The sequence below is a fragment of the Parasteatoda tepidariorum genome, chromosome 4 (assembly GCF_043381705.1).
Source record: "Parasteatoda tepidariorum isolate YZ-2023 chromosome 4, CAS_Ptep_4.0, whole genome shotgun sequence".
NCBI classification, from domain to species: domain Eukaryota; kingdom Metazoa; phylum Arthropoda; class Arachnida; order Araneae; family Theridiidae; genus Parasteatoda; species Parasteatoda tepidariorum.
Window position 1 is genome coordinate 43257479 of NC_092207.1, and position 20682 is coordinate 43278160.

The following is a 20682-nucleotide window of genomic DNA, read 5'->3' on the forward strand; positions in this document are numbered from 1 at the left end:
TTTTACTGTTCTAGATCGCTCACGAGCCCGATGAAAAAATGAGTCATCGAAAGTGCACACAAAGAGGGTCGCAAATTGATATTTTTGCGAAAAATATATAAAAACGTTACCAACATTTTCTTATCACCTCTGAAGAAGGCGAGGATATAAGTTAAAAAACATGTTTTTTTATTGTCTGATGGAGCTTAAATGTGTCTTTAATAAATTAACTCCTCTCTCTTATCTCCAGCAATTAAATAAGTTTAAAAGTTTTAAATTTTGTCTTCTTTGCTTAGATATTAATTTGCGTACATTTATTATTTCCTTTTTGACTAGAATTCTAAAAATATACATTAAGTGCAGTGATTAATGAATACCTATCTGTATAATTTTAAGCAATGCTTATTTTTTGAGAAAGGTTTTGCTCTATTCTGACATATTTTCATTTATTATTTTCAGTTTGCTAAAGATGTGTTGGTTGAAAACTTGTACTGGGAAAATTGGTATAATGACCAAGAAACCAACAATGATGACCGGAATATATTATACGAGAATAGGCTTCTTGGCTCCCCTCGAATTAGACAACTGAGGGTCCGTAATGATTCCTGCAATGTCCATTCAGATTTCAAAAAAGCCATAACTCAATGTTATGATGTGTATAATCCTCATATAGAAGATCAAGAACCTTTTGGATTAATGAACGGATCAGCGTTAGTATTAAAAATTTTGAATTTTTCTTGTTTTATGTTAGCTTATTTACTAATAACTATTTACAATCATTGAGCTGAAGAGTAAAGCATTTACGAACAGCCTTTATGGACAAATGGGTTCATGCGGATTGACACTCCGTGATTTTGAGGGGACGCATATGCCGCCTTTATTTCTCAGACAAGCTGCTACCCATCTGTCTGAAGCAGAATTGGCTTTAAGTTAACCCAATCCTTTACAAAGCTCAGTGTACAGATATACGCATTTAGTTTATAACATGTGTAACATGCTTGATGTGGTATGCTGCAGATAAATAGTTAAATGCTGCAAAATTTGCTAGAAGTTTTGAGATAGCGATACTTTGGATGATCTCCTGAATGACAGTACTGCAATGGATTTGGAGTTATCTGCTCCAACTTAGTCTCTTTTTGCTTGTCTCACAAAAAAATTCACAAGGCTTGAGATTGGGAGAATAGGGTGGCTTTGTTGATCAATTTTCATTTAACAATGTTGCATTTCTGCATTTTCATCGGAAAACCAACAAGAGAATGAGTATTATTGTTGGAAAAAATATTCCATCATACATCCACGTTCAACTGCCAAGTTTTTAACCGAATCTCGCAATCGCTCAAAAGTTATCAAAGTTTACATTCATATAGTTGCCAGCCAGATGGTCGAGCGGTTAGCATGCCTGACTGCTCTGCGGGTTCGAATCCGGCTCAGAGCATTGACGTTTCCCTCTGTGTATTGCTCTATATTGTGTGAATGTTGCCCACCCTATAAACGGGTATCTGTGGCAGTGCAGCGTGGGTAATGTTGCTCGCCTTCGTAACTTAGGTTCACAGGTGCCCCTTGGGTAACGTTAAATGAGTAATACTTCCGGCATCTTCCTAGGCAAAGAACATAAGAATTCAATGCCGGCCATTAGAAGAAAAAAAGCATTCATATAGTTTAAATATTGTTTCCTCTCTCTATATACATATCATCCTTTGCTAGCTGAGATAACTTACTAGTAGTATCTAGTTACTAGTAAATTAATTATTGGTTTGTTTTACTATAGTCTAGATATGTATGAACATTTTTGTTCTCCTTTTGTACTTTACTTCTCCTATTTTACTTCTCTCTTATTGTACTTTAGATGGGTTTACCACACAGAGAAGGAAATGAATGGCTCCAACCACTGGGCACTTCTAGCCACCTATACAGGAGCCGGCTCTTTTAGGGATCTTGGAATATCGAAAAAACAAGCTCTGGCACGATTGGAGATACTTAAGCAGAATTTGTGGATTTCAAGAGCAACGCGTGCAGTGATGATCGATTTTACTATTTACAATGCTAATTTAAACTTATTTTGTGTTGTAAAGTAAGTAACTTTAAGTACTATCTTAATTTTTTTGCAAGCATTTCTCTTAGGACTTACTACTGTTTAAAATACTCTACTCACAACTAATATCTAAAAATAGAGGAGATAAAAGAAACTATTTTTAAAAAAAAATATTCAGTATTTAACACAAAGATGGAAATGAATTATTGTTCTGATTGCGAAAAGTAAAGTAAAGCACTCTGACCACAGCTAGTTGACCACCAAGGGGTTCATGGAGATTAAGGTTTCATGATTTCAAAACAAATGACACAATAATGGCATTATAGTCTCTGTACTACGCTTACACGAGAGATAAAACCAAGCTGGTCATAGAAGCAATAAAGAAAAAATAAAACGAATGAAGTAAAAATATGGCCACCGAAGCAGACGTCTTCTGGGGGGACCAGCTCCAGAAGCCATAGAGCAAAACCTTTTCTATTGAGAGAGCCAGACAAATGTCGAAAATTTGCTCCCTCGGTACCCCAAATTTTTTGCAAAAGTCCAGGAAAAATACATAAAATCAAATCAGAAGAGAAATTTCAAACAAAATCTTGAGAATATAATAATGCAAAACTGAACTGAGCCCTACAAAAATAACTTCATTTTTTTATTATATTCTCAAGGGTTTGTTTGAAATTTCTTTTCTGATTTGATTTTATGTATTTCTTGTATTTTTCCCAGACTTTTGCAAAACCTTCGGGGTACTGAGGGTACAAATTTTGACATTTGTCTGGCTCTCTCAATAGAAAAGGTTTTGTTTAATGTCTTCCGGAGCTGGTACCCCCTGAAGACGTCGGCTTCAGTGGCCATATTTTTATTTCCATTGTTCTCTTTTTTGTTTATTGCTTCAATTATTCTTTCTTCTGAAAATTCTGCTGCTTTGCTCGTTTCTTTCAAAGAAAGTTCTGATATTATAGAATTAAATATTTTGTATTCTTTTACTTACTGGTCATAGAAGTTAAGCTTTCACATTTTCGAGATAAATGGTCTGATAATGCCACTGTGATGTGTATCGCGCACCAGCTGCTTTTACTTCCCAGACAAACCAATACTCATCAAGCTGAAGCAGCGTGGGCTTCAACCCAACACCTGGGACAAAGCCAAGCAGGTCATGGAAGTGAAGTTTTCACATTTTCGAGATAAACGGCATGATAGCGGCACTGTGGCCTGTATTGCGCACCAGCCATTTTTACTTCTCAGACACACTTGTACCAATCCATCTGAAGCTGCGTGGGCTTCAAGCCAACACCAGAGATAAAACTCCGGCCTTCACAATGTGCAGTGCCATAACCTGCGACTATTGAACTATTAACAATTGCTCTGTTATTTGAAAAATTTTATTTAAAAAGTTTTCTGTAAAACTAATATGAAGCTTTTTTTTAAATTTTTTATGTAAACATGGATGCAGAATTATAAGATTTTACTTATTCAATTCTACACTTTAATTCTATAGTTTTCATTTTATAATATTAAATAGTTTTCATTCAACAGTTCAAAATTTTTAAAGTTATTTGTTTGTACCACAGTTTATTTTTATTTTTATTTTCAGATTATGTTTTGAATTTCCAGCCACGGGGGGTATGATTCCATCTTGGAGTTTTCGAACTGTGAAACTACTCAGATATGTCAATCCATATGATTATTTCATTATGGCTTGTGAAGTTACAATAGTTCTTTTCATTCTTTATTACATCGTTGAAGAGTCCCTCGAAGTAATTATTTATGATTATTAATAGCTTAATTTTGTTGGTTATTTTTCATTAAATAAATAATTGTTTTAAAATGAAAGAAAAATAATATATGTCATTTTCGTACAGATCAAGAAAAATGGCTGCTCCTATTTTTCTGAAGTTTGGAATATTCTTGATCTTATGGTTATTTTGGTACGTAAATCTTAGAATTGAAATCACTGCATATAGTTTACCTTATATCATTAAAGAGTACAAGATGTTTTTTAATCCATGCTTTTATTATAATACTTTTAAAATCTTTATAAAAATGTAAGCAAAAAAAAATTTACATTAGACTGCAAATTAATATTCAGAAAAAAACAAAACATTATTTAATCAGAATAAAACAACATTAATATGGATAAGAGCAAGGGAGGAATTAAAACCATCAAAACCCAGTCTTTTGTCAAATAATGCTAAAATGCATTCAACTTTCACTGAGGATATTTTTTTGCTAAATTTTTATTACCCCATTTCTTGTCAAGGAGTGAGTGTGAAATCTTTCAATCGGAATTTCAACTACTTTCCGACTAGCTAGAGCATTGAAATTTTTACATAATACAATAATTTATAATTAAATATTTACCAAGTTTTAATCATTTTGTGCAACCAGATTTTATGATTAATCGAAATTTTAATGACTTTCTGATTAGTTATGTGCCTACTTGCTCTGGAAAACAATACACTTTTTAATCGTTTCCTTACCAATACAAGCAGAACTTTTGTTGTCATTTTATCACCAAATATAATTTTTCATTAATCTAAATTTCGATTAATTTCCAACTAGCTAGAGTGCTCTTATTCCATTTGGAGCTTTTTGCCATACACAGTATGATTCATGATTGTTGAAAATAAAAGTTATCTTCAAATGACATTTTGACCACTTTCTGCTTTCAATGAAATATCAAATACCAAAAAAAAAGAAATTTTTAAAGAAAATATGTTTTTTATTCATGAAATATATGTTTTTCATACAATATAAATTTTTTAGGCCTTAAGGTCTTACAAAAATGTTATATTCTGCCTGTTTTTAAATGTACTAAAAATTTTATTATTCGGATTCACGGTCAAATAATAATTAATTCCCACCTTCGCTTTAACTATATCAATAGGTCAAACTCATTACAATACTATTTCGTGACTTCTTAATGAAATATTTTTTAAGATTATACAAAGATATAATAAGATTGGTTATGAAAGAACACCTTACATAATGTTCATGAACCAAATGAGTTTGTTCATGTAGAAAAAGTTTAATTATTTATTCTCTTTTCAGGTTTCCTTGGTTTGCATAGCCTTTTCTGCATTAAGAACAATAGTGGTTGATAATATGCTGGAAGAACTCTTGAGTAAACCGGACATTTTCCCGGATTTCGAGTTTTTAGGATTCTGGCAAATGCAGTATAATAATGCTATAGCAGTAGATATTTTCATCGCTTGGATAAAAGTTTTTAAATACATCAGTTTCAACAAAACTATGACTCAGCTCTCCTCCACTTTGTCTAGAGTAATTTTCTCCATTTATATAAAATTATTAATTCCTTATACAGGAAAAAAAACACCCTGAATAATTTTTGATTTAATGATTGGATTTTCAAATGCTAGGACTCAATGGTTCGAGGGGTCTAATCACAGCAGAATCTATTTGCTGTGGGTAATTATGCTGATTTATTAATACAGATGATATTTTAAGTTACGAAATCAGGTACAAAAATATACTTCCACTAAAAAAATACTTTTTTTTGACAAATTCAGATTCTTGTCACTCAAAACAGGGTCTGAGTAGTTGCAATTTAGAAAATATTTCCCCAATAATTTGATGAGAATGGTCGAGCATTTTCACCCCTTAATGTTAGTTTCGCTTTTTACTTATTTGTGCCATCTCAAAGAAGTCGTACTTTTACATTTTTACTTATAAACTACTAATTTCCGTCAAATTTTCGATTTTGGATTTTAAAAATAATTAAATGGATTTAAGTACTAGTGTAAAAATTCAAATTCATTAAAATTAAAAAATTCTTAACTCTTTATTAAAAAAATAGTAAATAATTATAAATAATTTTCTATGTATCGTTTTCTTTGGATGAACGTGTTTTATAATCATGTGCGAACAATTTGTTATTCGGTTTTTATTTTCGAGCTTACTTCAACCCCCATATTTTAAATTCAAGAATTAGAATCCACCCCAAAGATATTTTTATTCTGAAAAAGCGTGATTTTGTATTTGATTTTATAAAATAAAATGTTATCTTCACTAATTAATTAACTTATTAAAGGTTAAGCCCACGAATCATTGAGATTAAATCCTAGTGTCTGTAAATTTGATCATTAAATCAAGAGTTATTCAGGATGTTTACTTTTTTTGCACACTGTTTAATTTATGTAAATAAAAAATTTATTTATAATTTATTTTCTTAAAAAATTATATAAAAGACAGACTGCACAAATGTTACTTAAGCTCTAAAGTTAGAATACAGGCTTCAAATTATGTTTTAATTTAATTAACATTTAATCTTAAAAATTTGACAGGAAATTTTCTTTATTTAAGGGCAATGTTAGAATAGTGATTATTTTTACTTTTTTTTATCACTGCTAGGAAAATGTATGAGGGGAAAAAAGTATGACAGTATAGTTTTTCTACATTAAGGTTATTATTAGCATTTGAAGCACCAACATAAATAGATGAAAAAACTCTTGACAGAAATTTTTTTAACAATGAAAAATTTTGAAGTTGACAAAATTGACATATTAATTGGCAATTGCAATTCTTATATAAAGGCAATATTACAAGCTTTTATTATATTTTCTATAATAATTGCTTTACTAAACACTGATTTTTATATTAAATTGTGTTTTTTAATTTAAATTTTGATTTTTAACTTAAATTTTTACTTTTTCAGTGCTCCAAAGACATTGGAGGATTTGCTGTTATGTTCTTCATTGTATTTTTTGCCTTCGCTCAACTTGGTTACCTTTTATTTGGAAGTATTGTGAAAGAGTTTAGCACATTTGGTACAGCTGTGTAAGTAATCAAGTATCAATTCTTCTTCTTTTTATAGGACTTGATTCCACAGATTTTACGAGCACGCATATCGCATGTACTCAGTGTGTCTTTAAGGATCAAACCCTGGTCCCTCTGGACCAAAGTCGGATGTTGTAACCTCTTGACTACCACGTCCCATATAACATGTTGCCAATTTTAACAAGTGTTCTTTTTGCACTTAATGCATAATGAGTGTTTTGTAATGTCTGCCTTTAATACATATTTTTTTATAATTTTTCGCAAAAATAAAGTTTAAAATGTTTTAAAGTTTCAAAAGCAAATTAAAGGTTGGAAATTAATATTGAAACAAAAGAAAAGAAACAACGCTGTCGAGATCTAATAACACACTAGTAAGGAAGACTAATAACATCAAAACCAGTTTGATTGCCTGGAGAAAATTTTCTAGTCAGAAATTAAACAAGCTTTGATGTTCTCAGTCTCACCCTTCTCAGTAGAGATTTGTCTGGTTTAATTACCATTTTTGTTTTTCTATTATTAAACAGTTATTTTATAATTTTTAATGCCTTTTAAGACCTAATATGCATACTTTTTTGAAAAGGATTTTAAAAATTTTATGAACCGAGATAGCCTGGTTGGTCGGATACGTGGGCTCGCAGACGCGAAAGCGTGAGTTCGAATCCCACCGGCCAAAGAATCCTAGTGTATTTAATGGTTACTGGTGCATGTTAAGTCTATCAGGACCATAAAGTATTCCAAATTCCCATAAATCAATACCTCTGGGGATACTGAATTGCAGATTGGTTGTTTTCTGGTTCAGGTCAGTGGAGTATAATTCAAATTGAATTAGTGGAGTATAATTGGGTCCTGTCTGTAAAACGGGCTGTGACGTGTGTGTGGCTGAAGTCGTATTCTTGACCATAGATGGCGCCACAGAAAAAACAAGAAACACACCCTCTGCTTAAAAATTTTCTCTATTTCAAGCAGGCGTGAAGGTATTAGCAAGTTGCATTAATAACAACAACAAAAATTCTATTAATTGTAGTTATAACAGAACAATCTGCATAAAATTTCATCTGAAGTAATAAAATATTGTTTCAGATTTGCGTTACTCCGCCTCATATTGGGAGATTTCGATTTTGAGGCATTGGAGAATGCCAACAGAGTACTGGGACCTATATATTTCCTGAGTTACATTTTCTTCGTATTCTTCGTTTTAATGGTAACTAATTTATTCACTTTTTCTTAAATAGTTACTTAGATTTAATTTTATTATGAAAATTATGCATATCACAAAAGTAGCATATATTTTTTTTTATTTTTACTTAGTTACTTTCTCTTACTAAATGCATTACTTAAAAATAAATTCTTCTCCCACAGAATATGTTCTTGGCCATCATTAACGATACCTATGCTGAAGTAAAATCAGAAATTGCTAATTCTAATAGTGAATTCGAAATTGCAGACTTCTTCAAAAAGGTGAGTTCCTTTGTCCAATTGTTTTAATATTCACTCCTTTTTTTCTGTACGAACCTCTCTTAAATCTCTTTTATAAAAATGGATTTTTTTTTTGTTAATTTTTTTAATTCCCGAATTTCACACTGTGTGTTGCTTGGTGTTTTGATCATACTTTTCCTATGTATGTAAACAATTTAGATTTTCTGTTGAAATGGAAGAGGAAATTTTTGTTCTCATAGGGTTATAGAAGAATCAGGAATATATATATATATAGAAAAGAGAGATAGGTATTTGCTTTTCAAAGATTCTTTAACTGTACTTTTACTACGAACTTAGATTATATATTATAATTCTCTGGGGAAATGGATGTAACTTATTTATCACTTAAAGGTGTAATATACTGATTGACCTTAATAAATGTTTTTGGAATCTATATTATAAAAAATAATATTTAATAACTATGCATGTTAGCTTAAATTTATTCACATTAATTTACTAATGTTTTTAAATTTAGACCAAATCTTATTGAGGACGATAAAGAGCAAGGGAAGGGTTAAAATCATTTGAAACTGGTTTATTTAAAGATATATCTTGCTTAAAGACAGTTAGTTGCAAAAAACTAATACATTCCAGTTGTCTTAGGCAAATAAACTAGTTTTTTATTATTTTAATCCTTCTTTTGTATCTTCTAATTTCATTAATAAAGAGTCAAAATTTTTTATCACCTAAAAATTAGATTGCAACCCTTAAAGAGCTTAGTTTTTAAAGTTCATTTTTACAATAATATACTTTTAAATTTATTCTCAAAAATGAAGTAAAAAAGCATGCATCTTAGGAGTTGTCATAAAGAGTGTCTGTGCAAAAAAGAGAGATTATGAAGACACCTCAATTTCAGGCAATTAAACAAGTTTTCATGATTTCAGTCTTGCCTTCTATACTACTGATTTGACAGATTTCCAAAGCGTTTTGTTTTTTCCTTGATAAAGATAAATTACAGCCCCTAATATGTGTACTTCATTTTTAAAAGGATTCTAAAAATATACATTAAAGTGATTACAGAACACTCTGTATTCATAATGAAACTCCCTCTATTTATGATACTCTAATTTTCAACCAGTTTGTATGCTATTGTCATTGATAATTTTTTTTTCATTTTAGGGCTACAATAACATTCTTGGAAAACTTGGTAAACGGGACAAGATTCAAGATATACAAAATGCTCTGAAGTTCGCAGACTCTGATGGTGATAAGAAACTAACATATCAAGAAGTTCGACAACAATTAAAGGCGTAAGTTTTCAATAAGTTATTATCTTTCAATACTTATTCTTCAGTAAAAGGGGCCCTCAAATTTAAATCTTTTGTAAGATCTATTTTGTTAGTAAGCCCTCTCTAATCTATAACTTCTTACTAATTGAATTCATTTTATGATTTTAAGCCGCAAGATAAGAGTAAGATTTCAACTATTGAAACGCTTAATATTTGACAGTATCTATATTCCATATATATTATAAGATTTTGTAAAAACTGGGTATAGAGCAGAACACAAATATTTTGTTTCCTACCCTAGAGTATCTTTCCCAACTATAGAAAAAAGAAATTAAATTAAGTTTATTATGCGATACAACACGGTGGGAATTTCAACAATTAATCATAAAAAGAAATTAACACTTAACCATATTTACCTTAGAAAAGGTTGATAGGAAAAACAAAACAGTTGATATGTAACATAATATTTAATTTTTCTGAAATCATTGTTTTAAGTTAATAATTACTATAGATATTGAATTTTATATACTAAGTTATACTGGGATGGTGTTTAATAAATGTATTTTTTCTATCCTTTACGAATTTGGTGAGAATAATATTTTATTAGAATGGAGATATTTATAAAGTCAGTTATAAGACATTATGAAAATTTGAGGAATCACTATTATAGAAGGTGAGATGAAGATCCTCAAAACCGGTTTAATTGCCTGCTAAAATTGAATGTATCGAATAATCGATTGTCAACATTGCTCTGTTTTCTTCAGTAATCTAACACGATTGCATGCGTTGAATACCACCTTCCTCAATAGTGATTTGTCAAATTTCTGTAATCATTTCCTTTTCCCTAACTTAAATATTTATTTGTGACCCTTAATATGTATTTCTTACTTGAATTCTAAAATTATATATTAAATACAGTGATTATGAACACTCTATTATATACATATATATATATATCATCAATGGCTTGACAGCCCAGGGTGAGCCTTGGCCTTCTCAAGAAGTTTTTTCCAGGCTAACCTTTTTTTTGCTAGTGTTCTCCAATTTTTTGTTTTTAAGACCAAAAGGGCTTTCTCCAGGCCCTCTATCCATCTCAAATTCGGCCTGCCTCTTTTTCATGTGCCAACTGGTCTGACATTGAGAACTCTTTTTGTGGCATGGTCTTCGTCCATTCTGATAACGTGGCCTGCCCATTTTATTCTTTGTTGTTTAATTAAGTTAATAATGACAGGTTCATTATATGATTGATATAGCTCTAAATTTGATCTTCTAAATCACACACCATTATGTATGTATATATATATATATATTAAGGATTAAATAGTAAATTATGCACTTAATTGCACTCACTTTAATTTTGCAGGAGAAATCTCTCTGACCTGGAGATTGAAATGCTGTTTGCCAAGTATGATGTGGATGGAAACAGAGAACTAGATGAAAAAGAGACACTACAAATGTTTGCTGATTTGGAAGGACAGAAACTACAACTGGATGATGAGATTAACAACCAACAGAGTATGGTTGCTTCTGATGTCTCTAGGCCTGTGACTGCCGCTATGCAGGGACGAGGGGGATCTGGCGTTCCTGCTGATGAGTTTAATGTGTAAGTGTGAAAGATAATGAGTTTTCAAAGATGTAAAAATTAGTTTGCCTATTTGAAAATAATTTACTTGTTTACCTGAGTCAATTTCCTATTGGCAAAGAATTTTTGAAGTGATTGATCCACAAAACAGTACATATAGTTCATTATTTAAAAGATAATAAAATAGATGTAGTTAAATGATTTATTAATCAATCAACAACAAAAATTTACTGAAAAAAATGTAAAAACACATGATCTGATTATTACAGCGAAATTTGAATTTTCATGCATTGCTATTGTCTAGTTTTTTTGTTTGTTTTTTTAAATAATCATGATTAAATCTCTTTACTTATTATTATTTTTTTTTTTTTTGAATTGTTGCTGAATTTAAATTTTCTACTTTACTTTTACAAAATGTTATTTATTTGAAGATTTTGCTTTTTCTTACATACTTGGTAGGCCAGAGTACTACGCAAGGTTGAACAGTTTCAAATGGATATAAGACACACGTTTTTAAAAGAATAAAGAATACTTTCAGCTGCACATAGTTATAGTAGTACATATGAGGCAGCATATTTAGTTTGACCATTTCTCTTTAAAAATAACACATTTTGCACTAAATTGCTATTAGACGGTTTCTTGACATATCTTTCGGCTGACGTCTTACTTCACTTGCTCGCACAATATTTGTTGCAGTTAAATTTTTTCCTCTCATTTTGAACCAAGTTTGGTCAAAATAAGTGAAAAATATTTTATTTAGCATTTAATTAATTTATGCTAATGAAACTGTGTGAACCATAGGTTATGAAACATCAGTGTCTCTTTCTGAGTTAAAGGTCTACTACTAAAGGTCTACTGAGTCAATCTACTTTTTTTTGGATTTTTATATTTCAGTACAAATATAATTCCAATAATCTAACAGATTTTTTTTAGTACCTAACTCTCAGACAGTTTTTGTTATTAAAAAATGCCAAATTATACTTTTGCTTATAAGTAGAGCATCTTAATAAATATGTAAGGGACATCGGTGTCCCACATGCATCAAAGGGTAAATAAAAAAATTTTAAAAAATTTATTAGCCATGATATTACTGACATAGATTGACACTTTATGGTCAAAGTATTTTCTGCATTTTTATTCATAATTAATATTTTGATAAAGGAAAACATTTACTAAAATTTTTTTTATTATTTCAAAAGGCTTACACGTCGTGTGGACAGAATGGAACATTCTATTGGAAGCATTGTGTCCAAGATTGATGCTGTTTTGGTGAAAATGGAAGGTATGGAGAAGGCGAAAGTGAAAAGGCGGGAAAACATGAATAAGATTCTGAACTCAATTTCAGATGTAAATTAAGTTTATACAATCCATTTTTAAATTTTCGTTTTGAATTTAATATGTTTGCTGGTGTACTTTATTTCTGGTTAAACTAACTATATGTTTATTTCCTCAGAGTGATAATTTAGATGAGAAAGCTAAGAGGCAGCAAATGGAACAACTTGTGAGAGAAGAGTTGCAACGATGGGATTCTGACCAATCCCTCAACATGCGCCGATAAAGTAATTTTTTTCTCTATTTCTTATAAGTTAGGTGTCTTCCACAGATTAAGGTCTTTAAGAGGAAGGACAATATTCATGAAATGTTGTCAAGATTACTTAAGTGGAAGGAGAGATCACGAAAAATTTGACATCATGCATTTTGTTTTAAAGAGAAAATATTTAAAATCAGTAGCTCAAATAGTTTTGTACATTATTAATTTTTATGTTTTTTTTTCATAAAAAAGTATTCTTGTTTAAAAAAACATCGTTAAAATACTGTTAAAAAATTATTGTTATGAAAGTATCTGATTATTATTGTTATTATGCGCACAAATCACTGAAACATGCTATTAAAGTTGAAAATATGATCTGTAACATCTATTTTGTTCCTTAACTGTTAGTATACATTTCTATGTGACATAGCGTGATATATTCCATAAACTATTACATATGTGACAAGGTGGTATGGTGAAGTGAGACACTTTGTGACAAAGATGGTAAAAAACATTAAGAAATAGATGCGACATCATTTACTAACTGCCGGTTACATTTGATTTTCAGCATAATGCTTGCTCACATAATAATTAAGTATCAAGATCTTGTTTGATGAATTATTAAATTGTCATTCTAATTTGCTGCACCCATTAAAGGTAACCAGTTAAACTTAAAATTATTGTGTTTCAAAACGACCACATGTAACATATATTTTTAGAAAACTTGAAAAAATTGATGCTAAAAAACTATATTTCCTTGTGATCACAAATTAATATTTATGTAAGAAAGAACATAGAAATTTTCAATACTTTAAATAATCATTATATGGACGATAAAAGCAAATCAGAGATTAAACATCATGTAAAATTAATGTATTTGATAGTGAATTGAAGAACAAATGTATTTCCGTCTCTTTACACAAACAAACTGGTTCTTGATGACTTCAATCCCTTATGTGCTCTTCTTGTCCTTAATGATTAATTTTAGTTTCAAAACATTTTGCTGTTTGCTCACTTGAATATAAATTTTTATTTGCTAGTTTCTTAAATTTGTTAACAAAAATTTTAAAAATATGTATTAAAAGCTGTCACTGTGGAACATCCTGTTACTTGACCTTTAATTTTTTAATACAGAAATTAGCAATTGCTATGAATTTTTTGTGTTAATAAATTTTTCAAATTTTAGAATTAAGCTTGTTTGCATTTCTCAGAAATCTTGCAGATATAGAAAATAACTTGTTTTGACAAAATTTACTGAAATCTGTAGGGAATAAGACGAAATTCAAATATAATGATCTTTAAATTTATTTCGTAAGTAATTTACTAGAAGCAGACATTTATCTTTAAAATTATTATAGAACAACCTTTATCAAGAAAAAAAAAATTTCCATCAAAGATATTTATAGCTTAAAATCATTTATTTTTTTCATTCGTAACTTTCGACGACTTTGACAACAAAGCATAAACCCTTTTCAAACATATTGAAATTATGTTCTTTTAAGTAATATTTGCTTTAAATTTTAGAATGAAGAAAAAAAAACACAGTTAGGAATGTTCCCGCCCATACTGGAAAGCTCCTATAAAGCTTCTTTACAATTTAATTTCATCAAAGCAGCAATTTTCAGCAATGCAGGCAGCTACTTATGACATTATGTCAGCAGAAACATTATGTATTAAAACACTATGACATTATGTCAGTGATACATTATAGTATCACTGACAGTACATTATACTATCTGTGATAACATTATAGGCATTACATATTTCTCAACTTTCAAAATTTCTTTAATTACATAAATTTATTTTTTAATCATTCTTTTAATCATTTAATCATAAAATAAATCAATTATTAAAGTTTTATCACACTTTATAAAAAGTGAATATAAATGTAACGGCTAACTTTCTAATTAAATACAAATGTATAACTGATTAATCCAGTGTCGCAACTAATCGAATATCAAAATCTTCAACCTTTCTTTTCTTTATGCTACTTTATTTTTTCTAACCACAAAATATTCTAACGGTCTTTTTGGTGATTAAGATTATTAAAAATTTAATATTAATTAATATACCGTTCGTAACTATGCATTTACTAGAAAATTTGAACTTCTTAAGGCTAGAACTAGGTTAGGCTTTTTCGATGCCCGCCTGATGGCTCCTTAATCTAACCGTTAATTAGTGTTACAAGTATTGTTATTTAAAAATGAATGGCTAAAAAGAAATTGTCTTTGTCTCTCTAAAAGAGATGCTTAATATTCTATTTTGTTAATATAACATGTTTTTCAAGTTATAATTATGGCCATATTTGTTAATTTTTAAAAATGCTCCCTAATAAAGCATGATGTTTTTCTTTGTTTGACGATATCTCAGCAGTTTCCCTGTGTTGTGGTACAACGACAATGTAAAAGAATTTTCACTATTACCATCTGCCATGTTACTGTCATTTATTGAACCTTAGAAAGCAAATATTTCCAAAAAAAATTGAGCTTTGTAGTAAATTACGCATTCGCAAACTATGTTATATAAAATCGTTTTTAATATAATACTGGAAATTTATGAAAAAGGGCAAAAAATCGATCTAGTCATTTTTTCCATCCAATGTTACTTAGAGTGCTATACTTTGTTCACTTAAAGAAATATCTAAATTTTTTACAGTTTTATTTATTTATTTAATTTCTTTTCAGTTCAACACCAAATGTCACCACCAAATTTGTCAGTTATGCACAGATGAGTTTCTTTTAACATCACTTTGCACTGAATAAAATGTGATGAAATGAAGCGCAAAAATGGCACAGCAATGTCACCAAGCACCCTGCCTAAACATCAATGGAATGTTATAACAGCCACCTCGATCAAATACTCCGTCCATGAATATTCTCCAACGTCTATTTAAATATTGTAGACTTGAATGAATTATCTGTTGGGAGACATTTACTTGAATAAGCAAATTTTTTTTTTAACCTTTTCACTAGTTGCTAATGAGAATTTTTATTTTTAAATATATTACACGCAATTACGACATATAACTGAAATTGAGTAATCACTGTAATTTAAAAATTTATTTGATTTTATCTTTTTAACTATGTATTTTGTTATTAGAAAAGTTTCATTAAGTACAAAATGAGAGATGGTGTAGTCTGTTTACCTGATGTTCAGTTGTACTATATTAGATCGTGTTCAATTTGATCTCAATATTACACTTGTGAGACCATAAAGAACAATATGCATTGTTAAAAATGTTGTTCATGGTAAATTTTGATGCCAATTAAGAAAAATAAATAATCAAATTGAGTTATACTATTTCTCACTCTTGAAACTTAAGTTTTTTTTTGAAGATTCTGTTATCCTATTGAAATTTCGCGAATAATATGAATTTTAGCCTTTCTCGTTAAATTTGATCTGGCTATTTTAATCAGATTAAGGTTTCAAATGGTGATGTATATTGTTACCATTGTGAATCACTTTGGATTTGAATGTAAAATTTAGAGCATAAGAAAGTAATTCAATTTGAAACTTGAGATTGCTGTTAACTTAGTTTATATAATTGTTCACCTTTGACAACTTATTTAAAAGTTGTAAAAATGAAAAAAAAAATTTATATATGAATAATACATGTTTAAAAAAAACATGCAGTAATTTATTAAAATTTTTTAAACTGAGTTTTCCTTAAAATCTTCATGTCTATTTTCTGACCAATTGATAAGAAAAGTCATTGATAAGTTAAATTAGAAAAACACATCTGAAATTCTTATATTGTAATTATGATACAACTTATCAATGAGTTTTTTTATTTAGATTATTGTATATGAGGAGTTTAAAACATACCGAGAGAAAAAGAAACCCTTTAAACAGTTACATAACGAAAAATAAACATTTTAGTCTTGCTGTTATTTATTGATTTCCTACTATATACTCTATACTTTTAAAAATGTTATTCATTTGCTTTTAATAACTCCCAAAGTTTTGTACATGTACTTTTAACCCACCCTAAGTACCTAGTTACATGTGCAATGTGTTCAGGAATAACCTCTCTTTATGTATACGTTAAAAAATCTTTGTAGAGATTGAAATGAAAAAACTGCTCTGAATCAATTGCAAAATCAATGTGTTCAGGAATAACCTCTCTTTATGTATACGTTAAAAAATCTTTGTAGAGATTGAAATGAAAAAACTGCTCTGAATCAATTGCAAAATAATAGTTAAGTGAGAAAATTTCAAAAAAAAATGTTTCTGAATTCTTGTTGAATTGTGAGTTCTGGTAGAGCAAGGGAGGGATTAAAGTAATCATAAACCCAGTTTATTTGCCTTATGAGGCTGAAATGTATTTGTATTTAATCTCTCGTTTACTCTTATTGAATTCATGATTGGTCATAGTTGGAAAACTTTTTTGTTCCTTTAAACTTAAATATTAGGTAATTTGAACTCTAAATATATAGTCTTTTGACTCCATTTTTAAAATGTGTTAAATATATCTATTAAAGGCAATCATAAAAGAATACCCTATACCTCATTATTATTTTTTTTTCATAATTGAGGATATTATGTTACAATATTAAATCTATTTATACATTTATGTATTTAGTAAGGATCATGATCAAAGCAGGATTCTAAAGACAAAATGGAAAATAAAAAGAGTAAGTAAATAAACAAATCAACTGAATTTTTTGTTTGAGGCAATTTATATTTGCTTATACAGAAACAGTTATTCTGTTGAAAGCAATTAGTAGTAAGTCCAAAATAAAAGGTGCTCAGTAATGACTGCCATTAATGTATAGGTTTAAAATCTTTGCAAAAATAAAGTAAAAAAAAACAGCCTACATTCCTTTTGTTTGCAATTAAATTTCTAAATAATGAAAAAAATTATTAACTCTGAATAATCGTTATTAGGGTCGTAAAAGGCAAAGAATGAGTTAAAATCATCTAAAACCAGTTTATTTGTATCGTTTTTTGGTACACACGTCCATGAAGCTTCATTCTGAAATAAGCTAGTTTTAGATTATTTTAATCTTTCCCCTGCTCTTGACGATTTCAATTAGATTGGTCATATTTCCAAAACCTTTTTGATATTTCGATGCATAATTAAAATACATTTTTGAAAGTAACTGATAATATTATCAATTTACTTATTACCTAATATAAATTTTAATCTCTAATGTGAAGTGAAGAAAATAAATCGTAAAGATCCCTTATGTAAATAATATAAAAAAATTTCTTTGTTTCTTAAAAGAATTATTCCCAGACAATATATATTTTAAGATTTTTCCTTACAGAACATAGTGTATACTGTTTTTATTTTTGCTATAATCCTTAAAGTTATGTATAGTACTGTTAATGATTAAATTTAAATCTGTGCAAAGATATAAATCTGTGTAAAGATAGAACTGGAGAAAAAAAATCAGTGTTCAATAATTTTGCTTTGTTTCTATGTACTCAAGTATATTTGTCTCTTTCATTATTATTTTAAATGCGAACAAAACTCTAATTAATCAATGTGTTATATTTTTTCGCATTAAGAACTCATGACATCACTCTTGTCTGCATTGCAATAATTTATGCTATTATTTTGTGATCGTCTTTAAATTTTAATTTGGTTAAACAGCACCGATACACTGATCATTCTTAATTCATCTGGTTATAATTAGCAAAAAACATTTTGCACATTTTATGTGAAAAAAATTTTTTTATCATAATTTCTTTCCTTATTCACTTTTAATTTTAATATAATTGTTTTAGAATTGTGAAAAATATTCATTCTATATATTAAATCCAGATAGATGTAATTTATTAACAATTAATATTGTTTTGAAGTAATAAATACCCGTTAATAACTTAAATGAGTATTGATATGATTATTGTAGTGCAGGGATGGCGAACCAATGGCACGCGTGCCATTTATGGCACGCCACATAATATTTTGGACACACCACCGATCACGAAGTTCACTGTGAAGCAATTAACCAATTAAATGAAAATTCACAAAAACAAACATAAAAAAATAAACAATTATTAACAAAAAAATTACAATTAATGCCAAAAAAACAATTAATTACCATAAAAAACAAGCTAGAAATAACTAGCAAAAAAAAAATTAACAAACCTGCTTAAAATAACATCTTACAACCTAATATAAATTATTTGTCATCTAATTTGCAACAACAGAAGTCACACTGATGTTACTTTAAGTTGAATTATGCGTATAACTGAGACATTTCGAAATGTCATAGTAAATAAAGAGTTTTGAGTTGATAGTATTTATTGTTATTATTTTCCCAATAACCTCGAAGTCGAAATTGTTTGACGGCACGTCTATGACCAAATTAAACAATTTTTTAGAAAAAATGGCACGTTGGTGCATAAAGGTTCACCACCCCTGTTGTAGTGTATTCTTCATCATTTTCAGTAGTCTGATTATTATTCTTATAATTGTATATAGTGTATAAATAACATTAGATTTATGAAACAAATTAAAATTTAACTGAAAAAAAGTATGTTCCTGTTGTGTCTGTGTTTTATTATTATCATTCCCACACTTTATATATTTCTAAACTGGTCACCTCCGGTACCCATTTTGTCAGCATCACCGCTTAATGGTACTTTACTATACTATACTTTACTAATAAGAGGAATAGAAATTTCATTACATGCTCAAAACCATCATGGGCTGAGGATGCGGAACAAGGCCCCTGCAAGTCTTTTTTTTCAGTGACAAATATTCAAAAAAATGATAAATTTGATGAAAAAACAAATAGTTTTCGTTAAAGTTAGTTAAGTTTTCAGTATTGAAAATTAAATGCAATAATTTATATTGCATCCTTCAATGATTAAGATGAAAACTCGAACAGGGTCTCTGAAGATGGTGGATTTCATAATTGTAGGCTCCACGCTTAAGAAAGCTGTTCAGATTTAAAGAACTCTAAATAAAGTATTAAAGAAATAAACTCCACCAACTTAAGTGGGGATGGTTAAATAACCATCCAAAGCGGCGTCCAAGCTTTTAAACGTTTAGGCCCCTCACTTCTAAGATTATAAAGTAAGATGCATTATTTTACTATTTAGGAAAATTAAATTATTCTAGAAAATCCGAAAATGAAATAATTAAAAGTCCTTTTGTAATTGGGGAACAACGTTTTCGATCTGGTTTTACGGGTAGAGAAATGTAATCTGATCAGACCACACTCACAATGCTGCATTGGTTAGAGAAAGGACGACAACTTCAACCATCTTCCACTTTTTAATGTATATCTGCAATAAATCTCGTAGTCTTTGTAAATTCGACAGCTTAAACTTCGAGACTACTTCTTCAATTCGTCGTAAGCTGTACAAAGAAATTTATTCTACCAAAATAGATGAGTTTTTTTTCTTCTCTAATCTTTGAAAGAGGACATGTTAACTCTGCAGTCACAGAAATAAGTATATGTTATGTAAAAATTAGTTTCCCTTTAAAATTCCAACCCCATTTTTTAATTATAATAAAGATGTAATAAAAATGATGCGAATAATATCATTACCAAAAAAAGCTTTAAAGTTCCCACCAAAAAATATACATATATATTAAAACTTAATGTTTTAATCCAACAAGTGCACTCCTTTTATTAAGTAAATTTTGAGTTATAAATATAATGAACATGGCTGGAAAGAATAATCCCCTCTAACAACAAAAATCCGAAAAATATGCCCCCACCAAAAAATAAGAGTGAAATCCAACCCTCTGCCAAAAAGAACTCCAGTTCCCCTCAAAGTAAATCACTTGTAAATGAGCTTTTCTTATTTTTAATTGTAAAATAGAACCCTTATTTATGATGTAATAAATTTAGCTGGAAAAATATTCGCCACTAAAACAGATTTTAAAAACTAACCCCAAATATAAATCAAAAAATTAACCCCTTCTAAATATTTCTTAATAATCAAAAAAATTCTTCAAATATCTAATTTACAGTTTTAAACTGCCAAAATTGTATAAAATAATTTTAAAAAAGTATCCGCCCGAAAAATGCTTTGGAAACTTACCTTCCTTGGTACCCGACTGTGGGCACCCTGTATTATCAATCTCCCAGCCCCCTGA

The 20682-nt window shown here is 29.2% G+C and overlaps 3 protein-coding genes across 3 annotated transcripts in view; 2 read left to right on the forward strand and 1 right to left on the reverse strand.

The window, feature by feature from the left end:
• The window catches only part of LOC107444553 (Myosin 61F), a 97293-nt gene extending 86300 nt beyond the window's left edge, over positions 1 to 10993 (reverse strand). The window contains exon 1 of the mRNA XM_071179718.1: positions 10858 to 10993. The gene's annotated coding sequence lies outside the window, so the exon portion shown is untranslated. The remainder of the gene's footprint in view (positions 1 to 10857) is intronic.
• LOC107444550 (polycystin-2) overlaps positions 1 to 19108 on the forward strand; it is a 38760-nt gene extending 19652 nt beyond the window's left edge. The window contains exons 4-16 of the mRNA XM_043038750.2: positions 439 to 689; positions 1826 to 2050; positions 3600 to 3762; positions 3868 to 3933; positions 5057 to 5287; positions 6681 to 6802; positions 7883 to 8003; positions 8162 to 8260; positions 9398 to 9528; positions 10871 to 11110; positions 12289 to 12436; positions 12543 to 12648; positions 15305 to 19108. Coding sequence (XP_042894684.1) covers positions 439 to 689; positions 1826 to 2050; positions 3600 to 3762; positions 3868 to 3933; positions 5057 to 5287; positions 6681 to 6802; positions 7883 to 8003; positions 8162 to 8260; positions 9398 to 9528; positions 10871 to 11110; positions 12289 to 12436; positions 12543 to 12647 — 1902 coding nt within the window. The 3' untranslated portion in view covers position 12648; positions 15305 to 19108. The remainder of the gene's footprint in view (positions 1 to 438; positions 690 to 1825; positions 2051 to 3599; positions 3763 to 3867; positions 3934 to 5056; positions 5288 to 6680; positions 6803 to 7882; positions 8004 to 8161; positions 8261 to 9397; positions 9529 to 10870; positions 11111 to 12288; positions 12437 to 12542; positions 12649 to 15304) is intronic.
• LOC107444554 (ELAV-like protein 1) overlaps positions 1 to 20682 on the forward strand; it is a 46979-nt gene that overhangs the window by 16811 nt on the left and 9486 nt on the right. The window lies entirely within an intron of this gene.